The sequence below is a fragment of the Plecotus auritus genome, assembly GCF_963455305.1.
Source record: "Plecotus auritus genome assembly, chromosome: 1".
NCBI lineage: Eukaryota > Metazoa > Chordata > Mammalia > Chiroptera > Vespertilionidae > Plecotus > Plecotus auritus.
The window spans coordinates 71214650-71237619 of NC_137770.1; the positions used below are offsets into that span (position 1 = coordinate 71214650).

General features: G+C 39.5%; 1 protein-coding gene across 2 annotated transcripts in view; it reads right to left on the reverse strand.

Annotated features, from left to right (window-relative positions):
* Positions 1 to 22970, reverse strand: part of GANC (glucosidase alpha, neutral C) — a 94031-nt gene that overhangs the window by 46181 nt on the left and 24880 nt on the right. For both annotated transcript variants that reach the window (XM_080645453.1, XM_080645454.1), the window contains 4 exons: positions 20776 to 20958; positions 8762 to 8804; positions 1659 to 1725; positions 176 to 272 (listed from right to left, as the gene is read on the reverse strand). In XM_080645453.1, the coding sequence (XP_080501579.1) occupies positions 176 to 272; positions 1659 to 1725; positions 8762 to 8804; positions 20776 to 20958 (390 nt within the window). The remainder of the gene's footprint in view (positions 1 to 175; positions 273 to 1658; positions 1726 to 8761; positions 8805 to 20775; positions 20959 to 22970) is intronic.

A 22970-nucleotide genomic window follows, 5' to 3' on the forward strand; every position in this document is an offset into this window, starting at 1 on the left:
GCCCCCTACTGGAGATTGAGCCTGCAATCTGGACATGTGCCCTTGACCAGACTTGAACTAGGGACCCTGCAGGCTGACGCTCTATCCACTGAACCAAACCAGCTAGGGCAATTCAAGGAAGATTCTTCAAAATCTATAAGCAATACTTTTCCCGTAAGAATTGTTTTAACTTTACCCAGTATTTTTAAGTTGGTGTGATTCTGCATGTTGTGGGATCCCATAGAGATGCTCAAATCCATGCAAGGAGAAATCCAAACCAATGGAGGCAGGACCTGTGGGGATCAGGACATTGACTGAGTTTTGCTTCTCATTGGGGCAATCAGTTAACTATGAATGTAGTAAGATGATTAAACTAGAGATCTAGAGATCGGAGCTTTCCCTGATCTATCAGTAAACCACTGTGCTGACTTCTGTATTCAGGTGTTGTGAGGATACAATGCAAAAGGCAAAATTCTGGTCACTTATTACTTATGTTCACTTAGCTGTGTGCTGAATCTCTCTGTGTCCTCATTTATAGTAAATCTTTTTATTGGTAACATATGGTTACAAAGTTTTAGCTTTCTTTCTAATCTAAACTTTTAAAAAATATATTAGGTACTCCTTTGCTTTAGAAACCAAAGGATACTGAGCAATTTTAATCTTTGCTAGATGAAGAGTGGGTGTCTTGTGCCTGATTATTTTTCTCACTGTGTTCAGGAGCTATAATGTCAAGGAGGATCTTTCTTGGCTCCTCAGAATACCCTGTGATTGTAAACACATAAATTTCCTTTAACCAAAGACAAAGTCTTTTATTTAACCATTATTTTAGAGATATGGGAAAATTCAAATAATTAGGAAGGATAACACTGCCTTAAATTCATTTGTAGGTTAAAGTATTTGACCTGAAATGATCCTTATTTGGAGGAGTTTATAGAATGAGAGTGCTATAGAAAAGGTAAAAAAGATTATGATATTCCCCTTGCTTATAAATTTTGGGTAAGTTGTCAGCGCTGATCATATACTAGGCTATAGAGACAGATGCTAGAACAGGGATTTTCAAGGATTTAGGGAGGGTCTGGCCTTCTACAGGGCAGGGAGGAGGAAGGAAGAAAGTATTTTTTCCAGCTACATAAGTCCCAAATATCTGAAAGGTATTTCCCAAAGAGACAAACACACACACACACACACACACACACACACACACACACGCACACACGCACACACGCACACACGCTCCCATCACTAAGCCTAGGGAGAAATGTCACAGATGGGCATCTGATGGGGAGGCCTGGCAACCGTTGAGAACCACTGGCTTGGCATGTTGGAGCTGATGAGCTCTAGAAATTGTTTTGTCACCACTTGACTCTCATAAAAATAGAATGTGGAATTTGCAGCTATCTGATATAGTGGATAGTGCAAGTAGTGTGCTGATCTAGGGCCCTCCATGAGACCATAAGCCCCATGAGGCCTATAGTTCTTTTATACTCTCCACAAAAGGCATATAATCATTATTTCTTTGTTGCAATGCATTATGGAAGAATAGGGGACTCAAATCTGAGATTTCTGTTCATCTTGCAGAAGTTACTTGTTTAGGTGCCAAAGCTCCAGGAACTTTTGGATAGAGATATTTAGCCATTTTGGAAAGATCTGTTTTAGCACTATACCAGATTCAATTTTACCATTAACTTTGACATCCACAAACTTTCCAAATTTCTCCTCCCACAGGCCTAGATCCTCTTGATTTTTCTGTTGGCACAAAAAAAAGGGAGCAAATTAAATTTATACATTGCAAGCACATTTTATTTGGATTATTAAAAAATTAGACCAAAAAATTAGTTCATCTCAAGACTAGTTTGTGATGTCAGTTTATTTAACAAATTAGATCTGTATCCTATATAAATGTCAATAATCATCCTTATGAACAATAGCTGACAAGAATATATTTTTTTATTGTGGTAAAATACACATAACAAAATTTATCATATTAACCAATTTAAGTGTATTAACCATTTTAAGTGGCATTAAATACATTCACATTGTTGTGTAACCATCATCACCATTCATCTCTAGCACTTTTACATCTTCCCAAACTGAACCTTTGTACCCATTAAACAGTAATTCCCCATTCCTCCCTGCCCCTAGCTCCTGGCAACCACTATTCTACTTCCTGTCTCCATGAGTCTGACTACTCATCTAGATATCTCATGTAAGTGGCATCATAAAGTATCTGTCCTTTTGTGTCTGGCTTATTTCATTTAGTGTAATGTCTTCAAGATTCATCCATTTGTAGCAGGTGTCAGAACTTTCTTCCTTTTTAATGGAATAATAATCCATTGTGTGTATATACCACATTTTGTGGATGCATTCATCTGTCAATGACACCCGGATTGCCAGACTGCTTCCACCTTTTGGCTGCTGTAAATAATGCGCTGTGAAGAACATAAGTATGTACAAATATCTGTTTGCTTACTTTCGCTTTTGGATATGTACTCATAAATGGAATTGCTGGATCATACTGTAATTCAATGTTTAATTTTTTGAAGAACTGCCACACCATTTAACATGGTTTGAAATTAGGTGAAAGCACTTTGAAAAATGTGGTCTTTACATATATATTTTTTCCTTGTAAATATGTGAGGCAAAACATTTAGAATCAAACTACTTGGATCCATTTTGAGAGACCCTAAGAAAAGATTTTGGCTGAGATGGGCACTTTCACCCTGCTTCATTTATCCAAACTGATAGCTATGTTCCTATTGCTGGCTTTGGAAGTCAACTGGGATGGCAACCACTCAGGTTCATAAATTCTTGATCTAGAGTTATAAACTCTTTCAGCTTTACAAAAGTCTCAATTCTTCAGTAGAAGCAAAAGTTTTTTTAAAAAAATTATGTGTGTGTGAAATGCATTATTTATTTTTAAAAAGTGAGTCCTGCTCTGGCTGGTTTGGCTCAGTGAATAGAGCGTTGGCCCTCTAACTGAAGGGTCCCGGGTTTGATTTCGGTCAAGGGCACATACCTTGATTGCAGGCTTGATCCCCGCAGGGCCTGTGCGGGAGGCAACCAATGGATGTGTCTCTTTCATATCAACATTTCTCTCTCTCTCTGTATCTCCCCCTCGCTTCCACTCTCTCTAAAAATCAATGGAAAAATATCCTCAGGTAAGGATTAACAAAACATTTTTTAAAAGAGTGAGTCCTTTGCCCATTTCTAAGCTGTTTCTTCATACTTAAAGCTTCTATAAAGTGATCCTATGTGTGTGTTTTAAATCACACCTGAATTATTATTTTTTTCTTGTGTAACACTCCTTTTACTCAGCATAATGTTTTGTTTTTTAATAATTTTTTCCAATTATAGCTCACATACACTTACAGTTGACATACAATATCATATTAGTTTCAGGTGTATAACCCAATGATTGGACATTCTGTAACTTAGTGATCACACCAATAATTCTAATACCCATCTGACACCATATATAGTTATTACATTACTAGAGGCCCGGTGCACGAAATTCCTGCACGGGGGGGGGGGGGGGTTGGTGTGTGTCCCTCAGCCCAGCCTGCACCCTCTCCAATCTGGGACCCCTCGAGGGATGTCCGACTGCCCGTTTAGGCCCGATCCCAGTAGGATTGGGCCTAAACGGGCAGCCGGACATCCCTCTCACAATCCAGGACTGCTGGCGCCCAACTGCTCTCCTGCCTGCCTTCCTGATTGCCCCTAACCGCTTCTGCCTGCCAGCATGATCACCCCCTAACCACTCCCCTGCCAGCCTGATTGATACCTAACTGCTCCCCTGCCAGCCTGTTTGCCCCTAACTGCCCTCCCCTGCAGGTCTGGTCACCCCCAACTGCTCTCCCCTGCAGGCCTGGGTCCTCTTCAACTGCCCTTCCCTGCAGGCCCGGTAGCCAACTTCCCTCCTCTGCCAGCCTGGTCACCCCTAACTGCCCTCCCCTGCAGGCTTGATCACCCCCAACTGCCCTCCCTTGCAGGCTTGGTCCCTCCCAACTGCCCTCCCCTTCTGGCCATCTTATGGCGACCATCTTGTGTCCACATGGGGGCAGCCATCTTGTGTGTTGGAGTGATGGTCAATTTGCATATTACTCTTTTATTAGATAGGATAGAGGCCTGGTGCACAAGTGGGGGCCAGCTGGTTTGCCCTGAAGGGTGTCCCGGATCAGGGTGGGGGTTCCCTTAGGGTGTGGGGTGGCCTGGGCGAGGGGCCTATGGTGGTTTGCAGGCTGGCCACGCCCCCCAGCGACCCAAGTGGAGGCCCTGGTATCTGGGATTTATTTATCTTCTACGATTGAAACTTTGTAGCCTTGAGCGGAGCCAAGCCTCCTGCTTGCTCTGTGGCCGCAGCCATTTTTGTTGGGATTTATTTATCTTCTATAATTGAAACTTGGTAGCGGAGACCAAGGCAGGCCAGGGCTGCGGGAGCTTGGCTTCCTTCATCGCCGGGGGCAACCCAAGCCTCCTGCTCCCTCTGTGGCCGCAGCCATCTTGGTTGGGTTAATTTGCATACTCGCTCCTGATTGGCTGGTGGGCGTGGCTTCTGGGTATAGTGGAGTGATGGTTAATTTGCATATTACTCTTTTATTAGATAGGATTATTGACCAAATTTCCTATGATGTACTTTACATCCCTATGACTATTCTGTAACTACCAATTTGTACTTCTTGTTTCACCTTTTTCAGCACCATCCCAAATCCCCCTCCCATCTTTAGAAAACCCAGTCCTCCAAACCGCCTCCCCTCTGGCAACCAGTAGTTCCCTTTCTGTGTCTATGAGTCTGTTTCAGTTTTGCTTGTTTATTTACTTTGTTCTTTAGATTCCACATATCAGTGGAATCATGGTATTTGTCTTTCTCTGGCTGACTCATTTCACTAAGATAATATCCTCTAGGTACATCTATGTTGTTGCTAATGTAAGATTTCATTCTTTTTATGGCTGAGTAATATTCCATTGTATATAGGTACCACAGCTTTTTTATCCACTCATCTATTAACGGGCACTTGGGTTGCTTCCATAGCTTAACTCTTGTAAATAATGCTGCTGTGAACATAAGGGTGCATATATTCTTTCAAATTAGTGTTCTGGATTTCTTCGGATAAATTCCCAGAAGAGGAATTACTAGATCACAGGTAAAAGCAATTTTTAATTTTCTGAGAAAACTCTATAGTGTTGAAGATTTTTGCATATATGTTAATTCATCAGGGATATTGGCCTATGATTTTCTTTCTTTGTAGTATCTTTATCTTTGAGTTTTTTTATTACTGCTTCAATATTATTAGTTGTAATTAGTCTGTTCAGATTTTCTGATTCTTCTTGATTCAGTTTTGGAAAAGTGTATGTTTCTAGGAATTTATCCATTTTGATTAGGTTATCCAATTTGTTAGCATATAGTTGTTCACATTATTTTCTTACAATCCTTTGTATTTCTGTGGTGTCAATTTTTACTTCTCTTTTATTTGATTTTATTTATTTGGATCCTTTCTTTTTTTTTCTTTATGAGTCTGGTTAAAGGTTTGTCAATCTTCTTTATCTTTTCAAAGAACCAGTTCTTGGTTTCATTGATATTTTGTATTTTTTTTTTTTAGTGTCTATGTCATTTATTTCCACTCTAATCTTTATTATTTCTTTCCTTCTACTCACTTTGGGCTTTGTTTGTTGTTCTTTTTCTAGTTCCTTTAGGTGTAAAGTTAGATTGTTTATTTGGGTGTTTTCTTGTTTCTTGAGGTAGGCCAGTATTCTTAAGTCGTTCCCTCTTAGTACGGTGTCCCATAAGATTTGGGCTGTTGTGTGTTCATTTTCATTTGTCTCAAGGTATCCTTTGATTTCTTCCCTGATCTCATTGTTGTCCCATTCACTGTTTAGTAACATGTTATTTTGCCACACCTGAACTCTTAATGTAGGGATTATTATCCTGGGATCTATAGATGAGCTTTGAACTCCCTCAAACAGTATAACAAATTATTTTGCTATAGAGATGATTCACAGCTTTCATCTGATTTTTCCAAGGGATTTCGAAGTTGTAATCCAAGGGAAGAAATACTGAAAAATTTGAGAAGGAGGCTGCTGAGATGGGGAAGGGCACCTTCAAGTATGGGATAAACCAAAAGCTGGACATGAGCATAGTATCACCACTGATATATCCCTGTGGATATTTGAGACCAGCAAGTATTAATCAGGGGTCCTCAAACTACGGCCCACGGGCCACATGCAGCCCGCCGAGGACATTTATCCGGCTCGCCGGGTGCCGCAGCCTGTCCTGCTTAGCAGCCGACTCGTCCCGGGCCCACAGTGCACATAGGAATTTGTTCATAGTTTTTTTTTAAACTATAGTCTGGCCCTCCAAAGGTCTGAGGGACAGTGAACTGGCCCCCTGTTTAAAAAGTTTGAGGACCCCTGTAGATGATCATCATTGATGCCCCAAAAGACAGAGACTTCATAAAAAACATGATTCAAAATAAAAAAACAAAACAAAAACAATGAAAAAAAACAAACATGATTCAGGCACATCTCAGACTGACTGTGCTGTCCTGATAGTTGCTGCTAGTGGAATTTGAAGCAGGTATCTCCAAGAACGGCAGACCTGTGAGCATGCCCTTCTGGCTTACACACTGGGTGTGAAAAACTGATTGCTGGTGTTAACAAAATGGATTCCACTGAGCTATCCTATACCCAGAAAAGATACGGGAAATTGTTAAAGAAGTCAGCACCTAATTAAGAAAATTGGTTACAACCCTGACACAGCATTTGTGCCAATTTCTGGTTAGAATGGAGACAACATGCTGGAGCCATGTGCTAATATGCCTTGGTTCAAGGGATGGAAAGTCACTCATAAAGATGGCAATGCCAGCCCTATCCGGTTTGGCTCAGTGGATAGAACATCAGCCTGCGGACTGAAGGGTCCCAGGTTTGATTCCGGTCAAGGGCATGTACCTTGGTTTCGGGCACATCCCCAATAGGGGGTGTGCAGGAGGCAGCAGATTGATGTTTCCCTCTCATCGATGTTTCTAACTCTCTATCCCTCTCCCTTCCTCTCTGTAAAAAATCAATAAAATATTTTTTAAAAAAGGTGGCAATGCCAGTGGAACTGTGCTGCTTGAAACTCTGGAATTGCATTCTGCCACCAACTTGTCCAACTGACAAGCCCCTGTGTCTGCCCCTCCAGAATGTCTACAAAATGATGGTATTGGTACTGTCCCTGTGGGCCAGGTGGAAACTGGTGTTCTCAAACTTGGCATGATGGTCACCTTTGCTCCAGTCAATGTTACAACTGAAGTCAACTCTGTTGAAATGCACCATGAAGTTTTGAGTGAAGCTTTTCCTGGGGACAATGTGAACTTCAATGTCAAGAACATGTCTTTCAAAGATGTTCATCGTAGTGACAGCAAAAATGACCCACCAATGGAAGCAGCTGGCTTCACAGCTCAGGTGATTATCCTGAACTACCCAGGCCAAATCTGTGCTGGATATGCACCTGTGCTGGATGGTCACAAAGCTCACACTGCTTGCAAATTTGCTGAGCTGAAGGAGACTGATCATCGTTCTGGGAAAAAGCTGGAAGATGGACCTAAGTTTTTGAAATCTGGTGATGCTGCCATCGTCAATATGGTCCTTGGCAAGCCCATGTGTGTTAAGAGCTTCTCTGACTATCCTCCTCTGGGCTGTTTTGCTGTTCGTGACATGAGACAAATAGTTGCTGTGGGTGTCATCAAAGCAGTGGACAAGAAGGCAGCTGGAGCTGGCAGTTACCAAGTCTGCCCAGAAAGCTAAATGAATATTATTCCCAACACCTGCCACCCCAGTCTTAGTGGTGGAAGAACAGTTTCAGAACTGTTTGTCTCAATTGGCCATTTAAGTTTAATGGTAAAAGATTGGTTAATGATTACAATGCATCGTAAAACCTTCAGAAGGAAAGGAGAATGTTTTGTGGACCATTTGTGTGTGTGTGGGGGGGGGGGGCAGTTTTTAAGTTATTAGTTTTCAATATCAGTACTTTTTAATGGAAACAACGTGACCAAAAATCTGTCACAGAATTTTAAGACCCATTAAAACAAAGTTTAATGAGAAAAAAAAGAATTATTATAAGAGACTCTGCAGAATTGCCCCTGCCTGTTTCTCTAGCCTAGTTACATAGCACCCTTTCCTTTGCTGTCTTTTCTCTTGCTAAAAGTTATATGTTTGTGTATATATGTATGTATGCATTTATTTAATTTTTTCAAATGTGCTCCTTTGTACCTAAGATTTTTGAAAATGCAATTCCTTCTATTTGGAATGTGCTTTTCCCACCTTTTTATTTTTATTTTTTACTAGCTACTGTATCCACATGCATCAATTTCAGCTTTAACATTATTTCCTTCAGGAGGTCTTTCCTGACCCTCATCCTGGTCAAGTTTCTTGTTGTAATCTCCTAAAGCACCCTTTTGTAACACTCTTCATACCTGTAATTATTTAGTGCCTGTCTTTCCAAATAGATTCTAAGATTCATAAAGACACAGGAATTGCTTTATTCACTCCTGACTCCCTTTGCCTAGCATTTTTTTGTGGCTGGCACAAAGCAGGCACTGTTTTATAAATTAATAAATACATGTACAAATGAATGAATCAATGAGAAGATAAGATGAGCAAAAGAGACAGGTAATTACATTTACAGAGAATTTATCAAATATCCATCTGTAGAAGAAGGAAAGAACAGGACACATTATATACTACACAATGATGATGATGATTAAAATGAAAAAAAAAAAAAAAAGACAAATTGCTCAATCTAGATTACCTGAGAGGTGTCAATTGATGCATTCTCCTTTTCTCTGGTAGCTCTGTTGTAATAAAAATAAAATTGTTTTACACATGGTAAGACTGATGGAATTTTGTTCAATTATAAAGATTTCCATTTCCAACTTTTGAAACTCTATAAATTATAACTCTATAAATTTTAACTTACTAAAAATAACATCACTATAAAAATAAAAATAAAGTTATGAAATTGAACATTTATGATAAACATTAATCCAAGAGTTTGCTTTCTTATTCAAATATAGATATATTTGAATTTTCTTATTAACCCTTTTAAAAATATCTTCATCAGTTTATTATAAATGTAATACATGCTCATAATATTTAAACAAACATACACAAGGTAGAACACAGCTTCCCTCACCTAGTGTTACTGTAGTAGAGAGCAGCATAATGCCCTGCCTTCCAAAATGACTGTGACAACTTACTCTATCACCTACAATTGTATTTGAGTGCTCATTTCTCCCTACTCGTCACAATATTGAACTTTATGGATTTTTTAAACTTTTGCCGACCTAAAGTATTTTAGAAAAGATAATGCATTTCAATTTGAATTTCTATAATTAATGTAGACTTAAAAAAAAACATTTTTATTGATTTCAGAGAGAAAGAGAGAGGGAGAGAGAGATAGAAACATCAATGATGAGAAAGAATAATTGATCGGCTGCCTCCTGCACATCCCCCACTGGGAATCGAGCCCACAACCCAGGCATGTGCCCTTGACCAGAATCGAACCTAGGACCCTTCAGTCTGCAGGCCGACACTCTATCCACTGAGCCAAACCAGCTAGGGTTGTAGACTAACTTTTTATACATTAAATGCTATTTCTATTTCTTCTATGAATTGTCTATTCATTATACATTATTTTTTCTTTAGTATGAAATATAGCATGTATATTGAAGAGTGTATAATGTATGTGCAGAGTTTAGAGAATAATACTTAAGGGTACAACTATGACCCGCCAGTGAGCATAAGCACAGAAATGACTTGTTCCTTTGGAGTTCCTGTGTGCCTCTCTTCAAATGTATCTGCCTCCTTCCCTCACCCTTCAGAGGTAACAAATAAATTTTGTATGAAATCATTTTCTTGCTGTTTTTTATAGTATTGCCATGAGTATATGAATCCTCAAACATATATAACTTGGTTTTGCCTTTAAAAAACTTTTATACAAATAGAGATACACTATACATATTCTTTTGTGACATGCTTTGTTTACTCAATATTAATAATTTTGATATTCATTTTAATATGCACAGCTGCAGTTTGTATCACCCATTTTTATTTGCTTATTATTTTTATTATTGATTGGTATATGTTCTTTTTATATTGTGTATATTTCTTTTTGATTTCTTATATATGTTAAAATTCTCTAGTGCAATTTAAGATAACTGTTATGTTGCCTTTTAATTTTTTTTAATTAGTAAACTTTATTTTTTAGAGCACTTTTAGGTTCACAGAAAAATTGAGCAGAAAGTGCAGAGAGTTCCCAGGTACCTACTGTCCCCCACAATCTCCCACTATCAACATCTTGCATCTGAGTGGTCCATTTGTTACATTCAATGAACCTACATTGACACATCATTATCACTCGAAGTCCATAGTTTAATTAGGGTTCATTCTTGGTATTGTACATTCTGTGGGTTTTGAGAAATGTATAATGACATGTATTCATCATTATAGTTTCATACAGAGTAGTTTCACTGTCCTAAAAATCTTCTGTGTTCTAGTCATCACTCCCTCCTCAACGCCTTGCAACCACTAATGTTTTTACTATCTCCATAGTTTTGTCTTTTTCAGAATTTCATATAGTTGGAATAAAAAAGGTACATACTTGTAGCATTTTTCAGATTGGCTTCCTTTACTTGGTAATATGTGTTTAACTTTCCTTCATGTCCTTTCATAGCTTCATAGTTCATTTCTTCTAAAACCTGAATAATAATCCTATTGTTTGGATGTAACACAGTTTATTTATCTATTAACCTACTGAAGGACATCTTGGTCACTTCCAAGTTTTGGCAAGTATGAATAAAGCTGCTATGAACATCCATGTGCAGGTTTTTATGTGGACATAAGTTTTCAACTCCTTTGGGTAAATTCCAAGGAGCACATTGCTGGATTGTATGGTAAGACTATATTTAGTTTTGTAAGATGTCAAATTGTCTTCCAAAGTGACGATCATTTTGCATTCCCACCAGCCATGAATATGAGTTCCTATTGTTTCACATCCTCACCAGCATTTTGTTGTCAGTTTTTTGAATTTTGGCCATTCTAGTAAATGTGTAGTGGTATCTTGTTTTAATTTGCAATTCCCCAATGACATGATGTTGAATGTCTTTTCATATGTTTACTTGCCACCTGTATATCTTCTTTGGTGAGGTGTCTGTTCAGGTCTTTTACCCATTTTTAAATTGGGTGTCTGATTTCTTATTACTGAATTTTAAAAGTTCTTTGTATATTTTGGATAGCAGTACTTTATCAGGTGTATCTTTTCCAATATTTCCTCCCAGTCTGTGGCTTGTCCTCTCATTTTCTTGACATTGTTTTTCACTGAGCAATAGTTTAATTTTTATAAAGCCCAACTTATCACTTATTTCTTTCATGGCTCATGCCTTTGGTATTATATCTAAAAAGTAATTGCCATGCCCAAGGTTATCTAGGTTTCCTCCTATATTATCTTCTAGGAGTTTTATAGTTTTACATTTTATATTTAAGCCTACAATCCATTTTGAGTTATTTTTTTGTGAAGGATGTAAGACCTGTGTCTAGATTCACTTTTTTACATGTGGATGTCCAGTCATTCCAGACTCTTCGTTGAAAAGACTATCTTTGCTCCATTGTATTGCCTTTTTCCTTAGTCAAAGATCAGTTTCCTATATTTATGTGGGTCTATTTTGGGGGCTCTCTATTTTGTTCCATTGATCTATTTGTTTATTTGCTAATACCATGCTGTCTTGATTACAGTAGGTTTATACTAAGTCTTGAAGTAACATAATGTCAGCCCTCTAACTTTGTTCTCCTTCAACACTAAGTTGGTATTCTGGGCCTTCTGCTTCTCCACATAAACCATGGAATCAGTTTGTTAATATCCACAAAATAATTTTCTGCAATTTTGATTGGGAAGTGTTGAATCTCTAGATCAAGTTGGGAAAAACTGACATTTTGATAATATTGAATCTCCCTATCCACAGACATAGAATCTATCTCCATATATATAGTCCTTCTTTGATTGCTTTCATCAGAATTTTGTAGTTTTTATCACATAGATCTCGTACATATTTTGTTAGATTTATACCTAAATACGTCATTTTGGGGGTGCTAATGTAAATGGTAATGTGTTTTTAAATTTCAAATTCCACTTGATCATTGCTGGTATATAGAAAAGCAATTTACTTTTGTGCATTAACTTTGTACCCTGCAATCTTGTTATACTGCTTATTATAACAAGCTTTCTTTTTTGTGTATGTATGCCAGTTTCAGACATTCCACACAGACAATTATTCAATCTGTGAACAAAGAGTATTTATCTCTTCTTTCCCAATCTATATAACTTTTATTTCTTTTTCTTGTCTTATCGCATTATCTAGGACTTCCAATATGATGTTGAAAAGTGGTGGTTACAGGGAACATCTTTGCTTTGCTCCTGAACTTAGTGGAAAACTTTGGGTTTCTCACCATTAAGTATGATAGTAGCTGTAGGATTTGGGTTGATGTTCTTTATCAAGTTGAGGAAGTTACCTTCTATAAATTTTGTCAAATGCTCTTTCTACATCTATTGATATGATCATGTGATTTTTCTTCTTTAGCTTCATGCTAAAAGATTACATTGATTGATTTTATGAATGTTAAACAAGCTTTGCATGCCTGAGGCAAATCTCAGTTGGCTGGGTTGCATGATTCTTTTTAGAAATTAGAGTCAATTTGCTAATATTTTGTTGAATATTTTTGCATTTATGTTCATAATAAATATTGGTTTGTAATGCTGTTTTATTGTAATGTCTTTGTCTTTTTTTAAAAATAAATCTTTATTGTTCAGATTACAGATGTTCCTCTTCCCCCACCCCACCATAGCTCCCCTCCACCTGATCCCCCACCGACCCCATGCCCTTACCCCCCGCCACTGTCCTCATGCATAGGTGTAAGATTTTTGTCCAATCTCTTCCCTCACCCTTCATATCCCCTTCCCCCCGAGAATTGTCAGTCCACTCCCTTTCTATGTCCCTGATTCTATCCTATTCATCAATCAATTCTGTTCATCAGATTTTTTATTCACTTGATTTTTAGATTCACTTGTTGGTAGGTATGTATTTGTTGTAACTTTGTTGTTCATAATTTTTATCTTTACCTTTTTCTTCTTCTTCCTCTTCTTAAAGAATACCCTTCAGCATTTCATATAATCCTGGTTTGGTGATGAACTCCTTTAGCTTTTTCTTGTCTGTGAAGCCCTTTATCTGACCTTCAATTCTAAATGATAGCTTTGCTGGGTAGAGCAATCTTGGTTGTAGGTTCTTGCTGTTCATCACTTTGAATATTTCTTACCACTCCCTTCTGGCCTGCATAGTTTCTTTTGAGAAATCAGCTGACATTCGTATGGGTACTCCCTTGTAGATAACTGTTTTTCTCTTGCTGCTTTCAAGATTCTCTCTTTGTCTTCTGCCCTTGGCATTTTAATTATGTGTCTTGGTGTGGTCCTCTTTGGATTCCTCTTGTTTAGGGTTCTCTGAGCTTCCTCGACTTGTAAGTCTATTTCTTTCACCAAGTAGGCAAAGTTTTCTGTCATTATTTCTTCTAATAGGTTTTCAATATTTTGTTCTCTCTCTTCTTCTGGCACCCCCATAATTCAGATGTTGGTATGCTTTAAGTTGTTCCAGAGGCTCCTTACACTATCTTCATATTTTTGGATTCTTTTTTCTTTTTGTTTTTTTGGTTGGGTGTTTTTTGCTTCCTCATATTTCAAATCTTTGGTTTGATTCTTGGGGTCCTCTAGTCTACTGTTGAATTTCTGTATATTATTCTTTATTTCAGACAGTATATGCTTAATTTCTGACTGGTCCTTTTCCATTTTTTTGGCATTCTCATTAAGATCCTTGAAGGTCTCACTAAGTTTCTCGGAGGTTTCTAGAAGATTCTTGAGTAACCTTATAACTGTGGTTTTGAACTCTATATCCAGTAGTTTGCTTTTCTCCATTTTTTTCATTCGTGACATGTTTCTTTGTCTCCGTATTTTGGCTGCTTCCCTGTGTTGATGGAGTGGGTTTGTGTGGTAGGTGACCTATAAGGCCCAGTGGCTCAGCCTCCCCAATCACCTGAGGTGGACACTTTTGGTGCACCCCTTAGTGGGCTGGGTGCACAGTCTTCGTGTAGGTAAGCCTGGATTGTTGTTGGTACACTGGGAGGAATTGACCTCCAGGCCAATTGGCTGTGAGGACCTGCTGTGTCTATAATGGAAGAACTGCTGTGCTGACGACACCCTTATGGGGCAGGACTTGCTTCAGTGGGGCTTTGGTGCTCACTGAGTCTGCCTCTTGAGTGTGTCACTTATGGATGTGCGGAGTTGAAATCTGGTATCGTCTCACACTGACAACTAGGTACACTGGCTCCTGGATCTCCAAGGAGGTGCAAAGTCAGCCACTGCCTAGGCCACCCATCAGGAGCTACAGCGAGATCTGCAGATTCCTCCTCTTTGTTTGGGATTTGGAAGTTTTGGAGCTGTCTGACCCAGCTGCAATTTGTTAGGTTAAGCTGCGAAAGGGCAGGCCATTCATATGCAAAAGCCGCTGCGCACAGTTTGGGTGGGTTTTTAAATTGTGTGGGGCGGGGTCTCAGGGAATCACCAGGGTGTAGCAAACAGCGATGGCTGGCAGTCAGCCATTTCTGTGTCTGTGTCTCCATGTCCTGCACCCCAGCACAGTAAACAATGATTCCTGCAAGCACCTCTGCAAGAAAGCCACCCTCACTTTCCAACCTGATGCCAGACAGTCCAGCTTCTCCCTGTAGGAGTCTGGGTCCCCAGAGTCTTGCCGGAAACTGGAGTTCAGAGCAGTCGGGAGCTTGTATCTCCTTCCAGATTGAAAAATACAGCACACCCAGTCGCCAGTCCGATTCGCGCGCCTCCGTACCTCTGCTTTTCCGCACTTCTGCACGTCCTACCCGGTCTCGATGCACTTTTTTCTTTCCTTTTAGTTGTAGAACTTCTACTCAGCCAGCTTTCCCGTGGTTCTGGGTGACAGTCGTTTTGTCTTTTAGTTGTAGTTTTGGTGTGGTTGTGAGAGGCAGCACATACAGGTGTATACCTTATGCCGCCATCTTGGTTTCTCTCTCTCTGTCTTTTTTTGATGTTAGATAATGCTGGCTTCATAGAATGAGTAAGAAAGAATTCCCTCTTCTTTTTCTAGAAGATATTGTAAAGGATTGTTGTAATATCTTAAGTGTTTGGTAAAATGTACCAGACTCCATCTGGGCTTGGTTCTTTCTTTTTTGGAGGGTTATTAATTATTGACTCAATTATAGGCCTATTCAGATTGCCTATTTCTTCTTACGTGAGTTTTGGCAGATCGTGTCTTTGAAGAAATTGGTCTGTTTTATCTAGGTTATCACATTTATGGGCTTAGAGAGTTGTTCATAATAGTCCTTTATTATCTTTTTAATTCCAGAGGAAATATAGTGATATCCCTTCTTTCATTCTGATATTAGTAATTTTTGTCTTCTCTGTTTTTCTCAGCCTGAATAAAGGCTTAATTATTTCATTGATCATTTAATCTTTTACTTATTTTTATTTTTTCCATTGATTTTTAGAGAGAGTGGAAGAGAGAGGGAAAGAGAGAGAAATATTGATGTGAGAGAAGCACATTGATTGGTTGCTTCCTGCAGGAGCCCAGACCACAGCCTGGGCTGGGGAGGAGCCTGCAACCGAGGTACGTGCCCTTGACCGGAATCGAACCCAGGACCCTTCAGTCCACAGGCCAATGCTCTCCACCGAGCCAAACTGGCTAGGGCATCATTTATCTTTTTAAAGAAACACTTTTGGTTTTGTTGATGTTCTCCTTTGATTTCCTTTTCAATTTCATTGATTTCTGCTCTAATTTTTAATATTATTTTGCTTCTAGTTATTTGTATTTAATATGCTCTTATTTTTCTAATTTCCTAAGGTGGAAGCTTAGATTACTAATTTATGTATTTTATTTATTTATTTATTTCTATTGAATCCATTGGGGTGACATTGGTTAATAAAATTATATAGGTTTCAGATGTATAGTTCTGTAATACATCATCTGTATAGTGTATTGTGTGTTCACTCCAAGTCAAGTCTCCTTCCATCACCATTTATTTCCCTTTTATCTTCTACTGCACCCTCTCCCCTTTCCTTCTGGTAGTCACCATACTATTGTCTGTCTATGAGGTGGTTTTGTTTGTTTTTTGCTTAATGCCTTCACCTTTTTCACCCAGTCCCCCAACTCCTTCCCCTCTGATAGCTCTAAGTTTGTTCTCTATATCTGAATCTGTTTCTATTTTGTTAGTTTATTTTATTAATTAGATCCTGCACATAAGTGAAATCGTATGATATTTGTCTTTCTCTGACTGGTTTGTTTCACTTAGCATAATACTCTCCAGGTCCATCCATGCTGTTGCAAAAGGTAAGACTTCCTTTTTTATGGCTGAGTTGTATTCCATTGTGTAAATATTCCACACCTTTTTTTTTTTTTAATTCAGTCTACCTTCTGATGGGCACTTGGGCTGCTTCTAAATATTGGCTATTATAAATAATGCTACAATGAACAGAGAGGTGCATATATTCTTTCAAATTAGTGTTTTGGGCTTCTTAGGATATATTCCCAGAAGTGGAATAGCTGGGTCATAAGGCAGTTCCATTTCTAATTTTTTTGAGGTAACTCCATACTGTTTTCCTGCACCAATCTGCATTCTCACTAAGAGTGTACGAGAGTTCCTTTTCTCTGCATCCTCACCAATGTTTGTTGTTTGTTGATTTATTGTTGATAGCCATTGTGACAGGTATACAGTGATATCTCATTGTGGTTTTCATTTGCATTTCTCTGATGATTACTGGAGCTGAGCATCATTTCATATGTCTATTGGCAATCTGTATGTTCTTTTTGGAGAACTGTCTATTCAGGTCCTTTGCCCATTTTTTAATTGGATTGTTTTTGTTTTTTGGTGTTAACTTGTATAAGTTTTTTATAAATTTTGGTTATTAAACCCTAATCAGATGTATTTTTTCTCTTCTAATATATTTATTCAATGCTAAAAATTCTCTCTAAGCACTACTTTTGCTACATGCCACAATTTTTGATAAGTTGTATTTTCATTTAGTTCAAAAAATTTTTTAATATTTTTAGAGGTTTCTTCTTTGACTTATGTGATATTTAAAAGTGTGTTGTTTAATCTCCAAGTATTTTGGAATTTTCCATCTTTCTGCTATTTACATCTGGTTAATTCCATTGTGATCTGAGAGTTAGCATGGTATGATTTATATTCTTTTACATTTTTTAAGGTGTGTTTCATGACTCAAAATATAGTCTATCTTGGTGAATGTTCCATGTGAGCTTGAGAAGAATGTATTCTACTGTTGTTGAATAAGGAAATCTATAGATGCCAATTATATCCAGTTGATTGATTTTGCTGTTGAATTCAACTATGTTCATACTGATTTTCTCTCTGTTGGATCTGTCCATTTCTGATATAAGGGTGTTAAGGTATCTAATTACAACAGTGGATTCATCTATTTCTTCTTGCAGTTCTATCAGTTTTGCCTCATGTATTCTGATGCTTTGTTGTTAGGCACATACACATTAAGGACTGTTATGTTTTCTCAAAGAATTGACCCCTTTATCATTACATAATGCTCTTCTTAATCCCTGCTAACTTTCCTTGTTCTTTTTAAAAAATATATATATTTATTGACTTCAGAGAGGAAGGAAGCGGGGGAGAGAGAGAGAAACATCAATGATGAGAGAGAATCATTCATTGGCAGCCTCCTGCATGTCCCCTACTGGGGATCAAGCCCACAACCTGGGCATGTGTCCTTGACAGGAATTGAACCTGGGACCCTTCAGTCCGCAAGCTGACGCTCAGAGTCTATCCACTGAGCCAAACTGGCTAGGGCATAACTTTTCTTGTTCTGAAGTCTAATCTTTCTGAAATTAATATGACTACTTTCACTTTATTTTCATTAGTGTTAGCATGGTATATCTTTCTCCATCTCTTTACTTTGAATCATGTGTCTTTATATTTAACATTTCTCATAGACAAGTCTAGGGCAACTCATGTTATTGTAAAGGAATAAAGTGAAATTCTGATTAGTTCGTATTAATATTTATCAAGTCAACAGAATGTTTAAGAGGGTGCAGTGGGTTGAGAATGCCATTACCTAGGATGTGTTAAGAGTGTTATGCTTGGAGAAACCAAGATGGCGGCATAGGTAAGCACCTAAACTGCTGCCTCGCACAACAATTTCAAAACTACAACTAAAAAACAAAACGGACATCATCCAGAACCACAGGAAAGCTGGCTGAGTGGAAATTCTACAACTAGAAGGAAAGAGAAAAGCTCACAGAGAATTGGAGGTACGGCAAAGGGTCTTCGTGCGCGCAGAGAGGAAGGGCGGCTGAGAGCCTGGCTGACTTTCTCTGGCGGAAGGGGGAAGGAAGCCCCCGACCGCACTGAACCCCAGTTCTGACTGCACTGAACCCCAGTTCCGGGCGAGCCCCTGGGGACCCATGCTCTTACGGGGGGGGGAGTCTGGACTCTTGGGCGGAGACTTGGGAGCTGGGAAAGGCAGAAGTCTGAAGGCGCGCGTGTGCCAGTGCGCACAAAGGCTGCAGAGGTTGCCACAGGCTTTCCCTAGTGGAAGGGAGTCGGAGGCTCCTAATTGCACTGAGCCCCAGTTCTGACTGCACTGGACCCCAGTTCCAGGCGAGCCCCTGGGAACCCACGCTCTTGTGGGGGGAATCTGGACTCTCAGGCGGAGACTCGGGAGCCGGGGAAGGCGGAGGACTGAAGGCGCGTGCGTGCCAGTGCGCACAAAGGCTGCGGAGGTTGCCACAGGCTTTCCCTGGTGGAAGGGAGTCAGAGGGTCCTGACTGCACTGGGCCCCAGTTCTGACTGCACTGAACCCCGGTTCCAGGCGAGCCCCTGGGGACCCACGCTCTTGTGGGGGGAGTCTGGACTCTCGGGCGGAGACTCGGGAGCCGGGGAAGGCAGAAGTTTGAGGGCGTGCACGTGCGCGCAAGGGCAAAGCTGACTGGAAGCCAAGACTGAGACTCCACCCCACCCAAGCTGAGCACAGAGGCTATTGCAATTTGGCAAGTCTAATCCTATAAGGCTGTCTCCAGCACCGGGCTTCTGCCAGCATAGACACAGCTGATCCTTACAGCCAACTGGCCTGGAGGTCAATTCTTCCCAGTGATACCAACAACAATCAAGACTTAATTACAACAAGGCTGTACACACAGTCCACAAAGGGGTGCACCAAGAGTGTCCACCTAAGGTTAACTGGGGAGGCAGACCCACTAGGCCATATTGGAAACCTAGCACACAAATCTACCTTACCAACTCAGGGAAGCAGTGAATATGCGGCGTCAAAGAATCAGATCACAAACGAAAGAAATGGAGGAAAACGAACGACTGGATATAGAATTCAAAACCACGGTTATAAGGCTTTTTAAGAATATCCTAGAAAAGGCCGATAAATATAATGAGACCCTCGAAGATATGAAAAAGGACCAACTAGAAATTAAATATACACTGACTGAAATAAAAAATATTATACAGAGACCCAAAAACAGACTAGAGGAACACAAAAATCAAGTCAAAGAATTGAAATACAAAGAAGCAAAAAACACTCAACCGAAAAAGCAAAAAGCAAAAAAAAAAAAAAAATCCAAAAAGTTGAAGATAGTGTAAGAAGACTCTGGGACAACTTCAAGCGTACCAACATCAGAATTATGAGGGTGCCAGAAGAAGAGAGAGAGCAAGATACTGAAAACCTATTTGAAGAAATAATGACCGAAAACTTCCCCCACCTGGTGAAAGAAATAGACTTACAAGTCCAGGCAGCGCACAGAACCCCAAACAAAAGGAATCCAAAGAGGACCACACCAAGACACATCATAATTAAAACGCCAAGAGCAAAAGACAAAGAGAGAATATTAAAAGCAGCAAGAGAAAAACAGTTAGTTACCTACAAGGGAGCACCCATACGACTGTCAGCTGACTTCTCAACAGAAACTATGCAGGCCAGATGGGAGTGGCAAGAAATTTTCAATGTGATGAATAGCAAGAACCTACAACCAAGATTACTCTACCCAGCAAAGCTATCATTCAGAATTGAAGGGCAGATAAAGAGCTTCACAAATAAGAAAAAGCTGAAGGAGTTCATCACCACCAAACCAGTATTATATGAAATGCTGAAAGATATTCTTAAAGAAGAGGAAGAAGAAAAAAGTAAAGATAAAAATTATGAAAACCAATACATATCTATCAACAAGTGAACCTAAAAATTAAGTGAATTAAAAACCTGAGGAACAGAATAATCTGGTGAATATAATAGAATCAGGGGCATAGAAAGGGAGTGGACTGATAATTCTCAGGGGGAAAGGGGTATGGGGGGTTCATGAAGAGACTGGACAAAAATCATACACCTATGGATGAGGACAGTGGGGGGGAGGTAAGGGCAGAAGGTGGGGTGGAAACCGGGTGGAGGGGAGCTATGGGGGGAAAAAGGAGAAACAATTGTAATAATCTGAAAAACAAACAAACAAACAACAAAAAAGAGTGTTATGCTTGCAAAAGTATGGAAATCATTCTTATCATTAAGCCTGCATTCACCTGCACAGGTGAAAGATGAAAAATTTCAGAACAATATTCCATAAAATAATGCAAACCAATTTTCTGTGTTGATATATTATAGATTTAGACAACTGGTATTCACAATCAGGTTTTCTTAAATTCTTTATGTTGCCAAGTAATGTGCAAAAATACCTTTGCTTGAGAGGAATCTGCAGATGCTCAAAATACAATTGGCCCAGGGCGTTTATGCTCATCACAACCTCTTCTTTAGACACCAAGTCTACTTTGAATGGGTTTGCCGTGATATGACACTTTAGATCTCCTTTTTCATCTGCCAATATGAGACTGCCTGTATCTCCTGAGCATGAAATCAGCCTAGAAAACAAAGCAGGAATAGAAAAACAAGTTATTATAGGTTTTGGCTCAACATATTTCTCAATTCAAATTCATTAATTAGTAAACCAATATTCATGTGACATAGCATAGATAAGGCAATGGAGAGCCATAACTGAGAGCATAGGCTTTGGTGTCAGAGAGCCTGGATTGAAGATAGCTCCATGCAATAGGTATTTAACTTTGGACAAGTTAATCTTTCTACTTCTCAGTTTCCTCATCTGTACTGTGGAAATAGTAAAAGCAAGAATAAATAGATCCAGTCAAGATAAACGTGGTACTTGCATACTCCCATGATATAAAAAATACAACTACAGAACAACTACCATTCAGAACCACCTGAAATCTAGCTAAATGGAGTCCTACAACTAAGGATATAAAGAAGAAGCCACACAGAGACTGGTGGGAGTGACGGAGATGTGGAATGTGCTAATCCCACACCCACATGTGGTGGACAAAAATCAGGAGGGATATCTTGGCTGCAGAGGTCCTCCCTGAGGAGTGAAGGGTTCCAGCCCCACACAAGGCTCACAAGCCCAGGGTTCCACTGCCAGGAAGAGAAGTCCCCATAACTTCTGGTTGTAAGAACCAGCCAGGACTGTGGCTGAGTGAGACAGAGAGCTTCTGGAGTCCCAGGTAGTAAGTAAGTCCTGCTCTGTGGGGTGGGCCTCCGTACAGGTGAACCTCTACATTGGTTGCAGACAGTCCTTGCAGCCAATCGGCCTGGGGGTGAAAATCCCTTCCACTGACATGCCAACAGTAATCAAGGCTCAACTATAACAGGAGATTGTACACTGCCCACACAGGGGTGGGGGGAATGCACCTGGAGTGCCCAACTCAGGTGAATGGGGAGGCTGTGCCACTGGACCCTACAGGAACCTACTGCATTAGGCCACTCTACCAAGCCTGGGAGACATAGAAGCTCTACCTAATATACAGAAACAAACACAGGGAGGCTGCCAAAATAAGGAGACAAAGAAACATGTCCCAAATGAAAAAAACAGAACCAAGCTCCAAAAACAAAACAAAAAAAACTCCAAACAGAGACAAGCAATCTATTAGATGCAGAGTTCAAAACCCTGTTATAACACTGCTCAATGAACTTAGGGGAAGAGTAGATGAACTTAGAACTTCAACAGCATAAAAAAGGACATAAAAAAGAACCAGTCAGAAATGAAGGATACACCAATTGAAATGAAGAATAATTTATAGGGAATCAACAGTAGAGTAGATGAAGCTGAGAATTAAAACAGTGATTTGGAATATAAGGAAGCAAAACAAAACAAAACACCCAATTAGAACAGCAAAAAGGAAAAAGAATTTTAAAAAATGAGGATAGTGTAAGGAGCCTCTGGGACAACTTCAAAGGTACCAATATTTTGCATTGCAGGGGTGCCGGAAAGAGAAGAGACAGAGCAAAAAATTGAAAACCTATTTGAAAAAATGACAGAAAACTTCCCCAACTTGGTGAAGGAAATAGACATACAAGTCCAGGAAGTTTAGTGAGTCCCAAACAAGATGAACCCAAAGAGGCTCACACCAAGACCAATCATAATGAAAATGTAAAAGGTTCAAGGCAAAGAGAGAATCTTTTTTTAAAAACTGATTTCAGATAGGAAGAGAGAGAGGGAGAGAGAAGAAGAGAGAGGGAGAGAGAGAGAGAGATATCCATGATGAGAGAGAATCATTGATTGGCTGCCTCTTACATGCTCTCCACTGGAGATTGAGCTTGCAACCTGGGTCTGTGCCCTGACTGGAAATTGAAGCATGACCTTCTGGTTCATAGGTCGATGCTCAACCACTGAGCCACACCAGTCGAGCAAGAGAGAATGTTAAAAGCAGCAAGAGAAAAGCTGTTAGTTAGCTACAAGGGAATTCCCATAAGACTGTCAGCTGATTTCTTAACCGAAACTTTGTAGGCCAGAAGAGAGTGGCAAGAAATATTCAAAATGATGAAAAGCAACGACCTATAACCAAGATTACACTACCCAGCA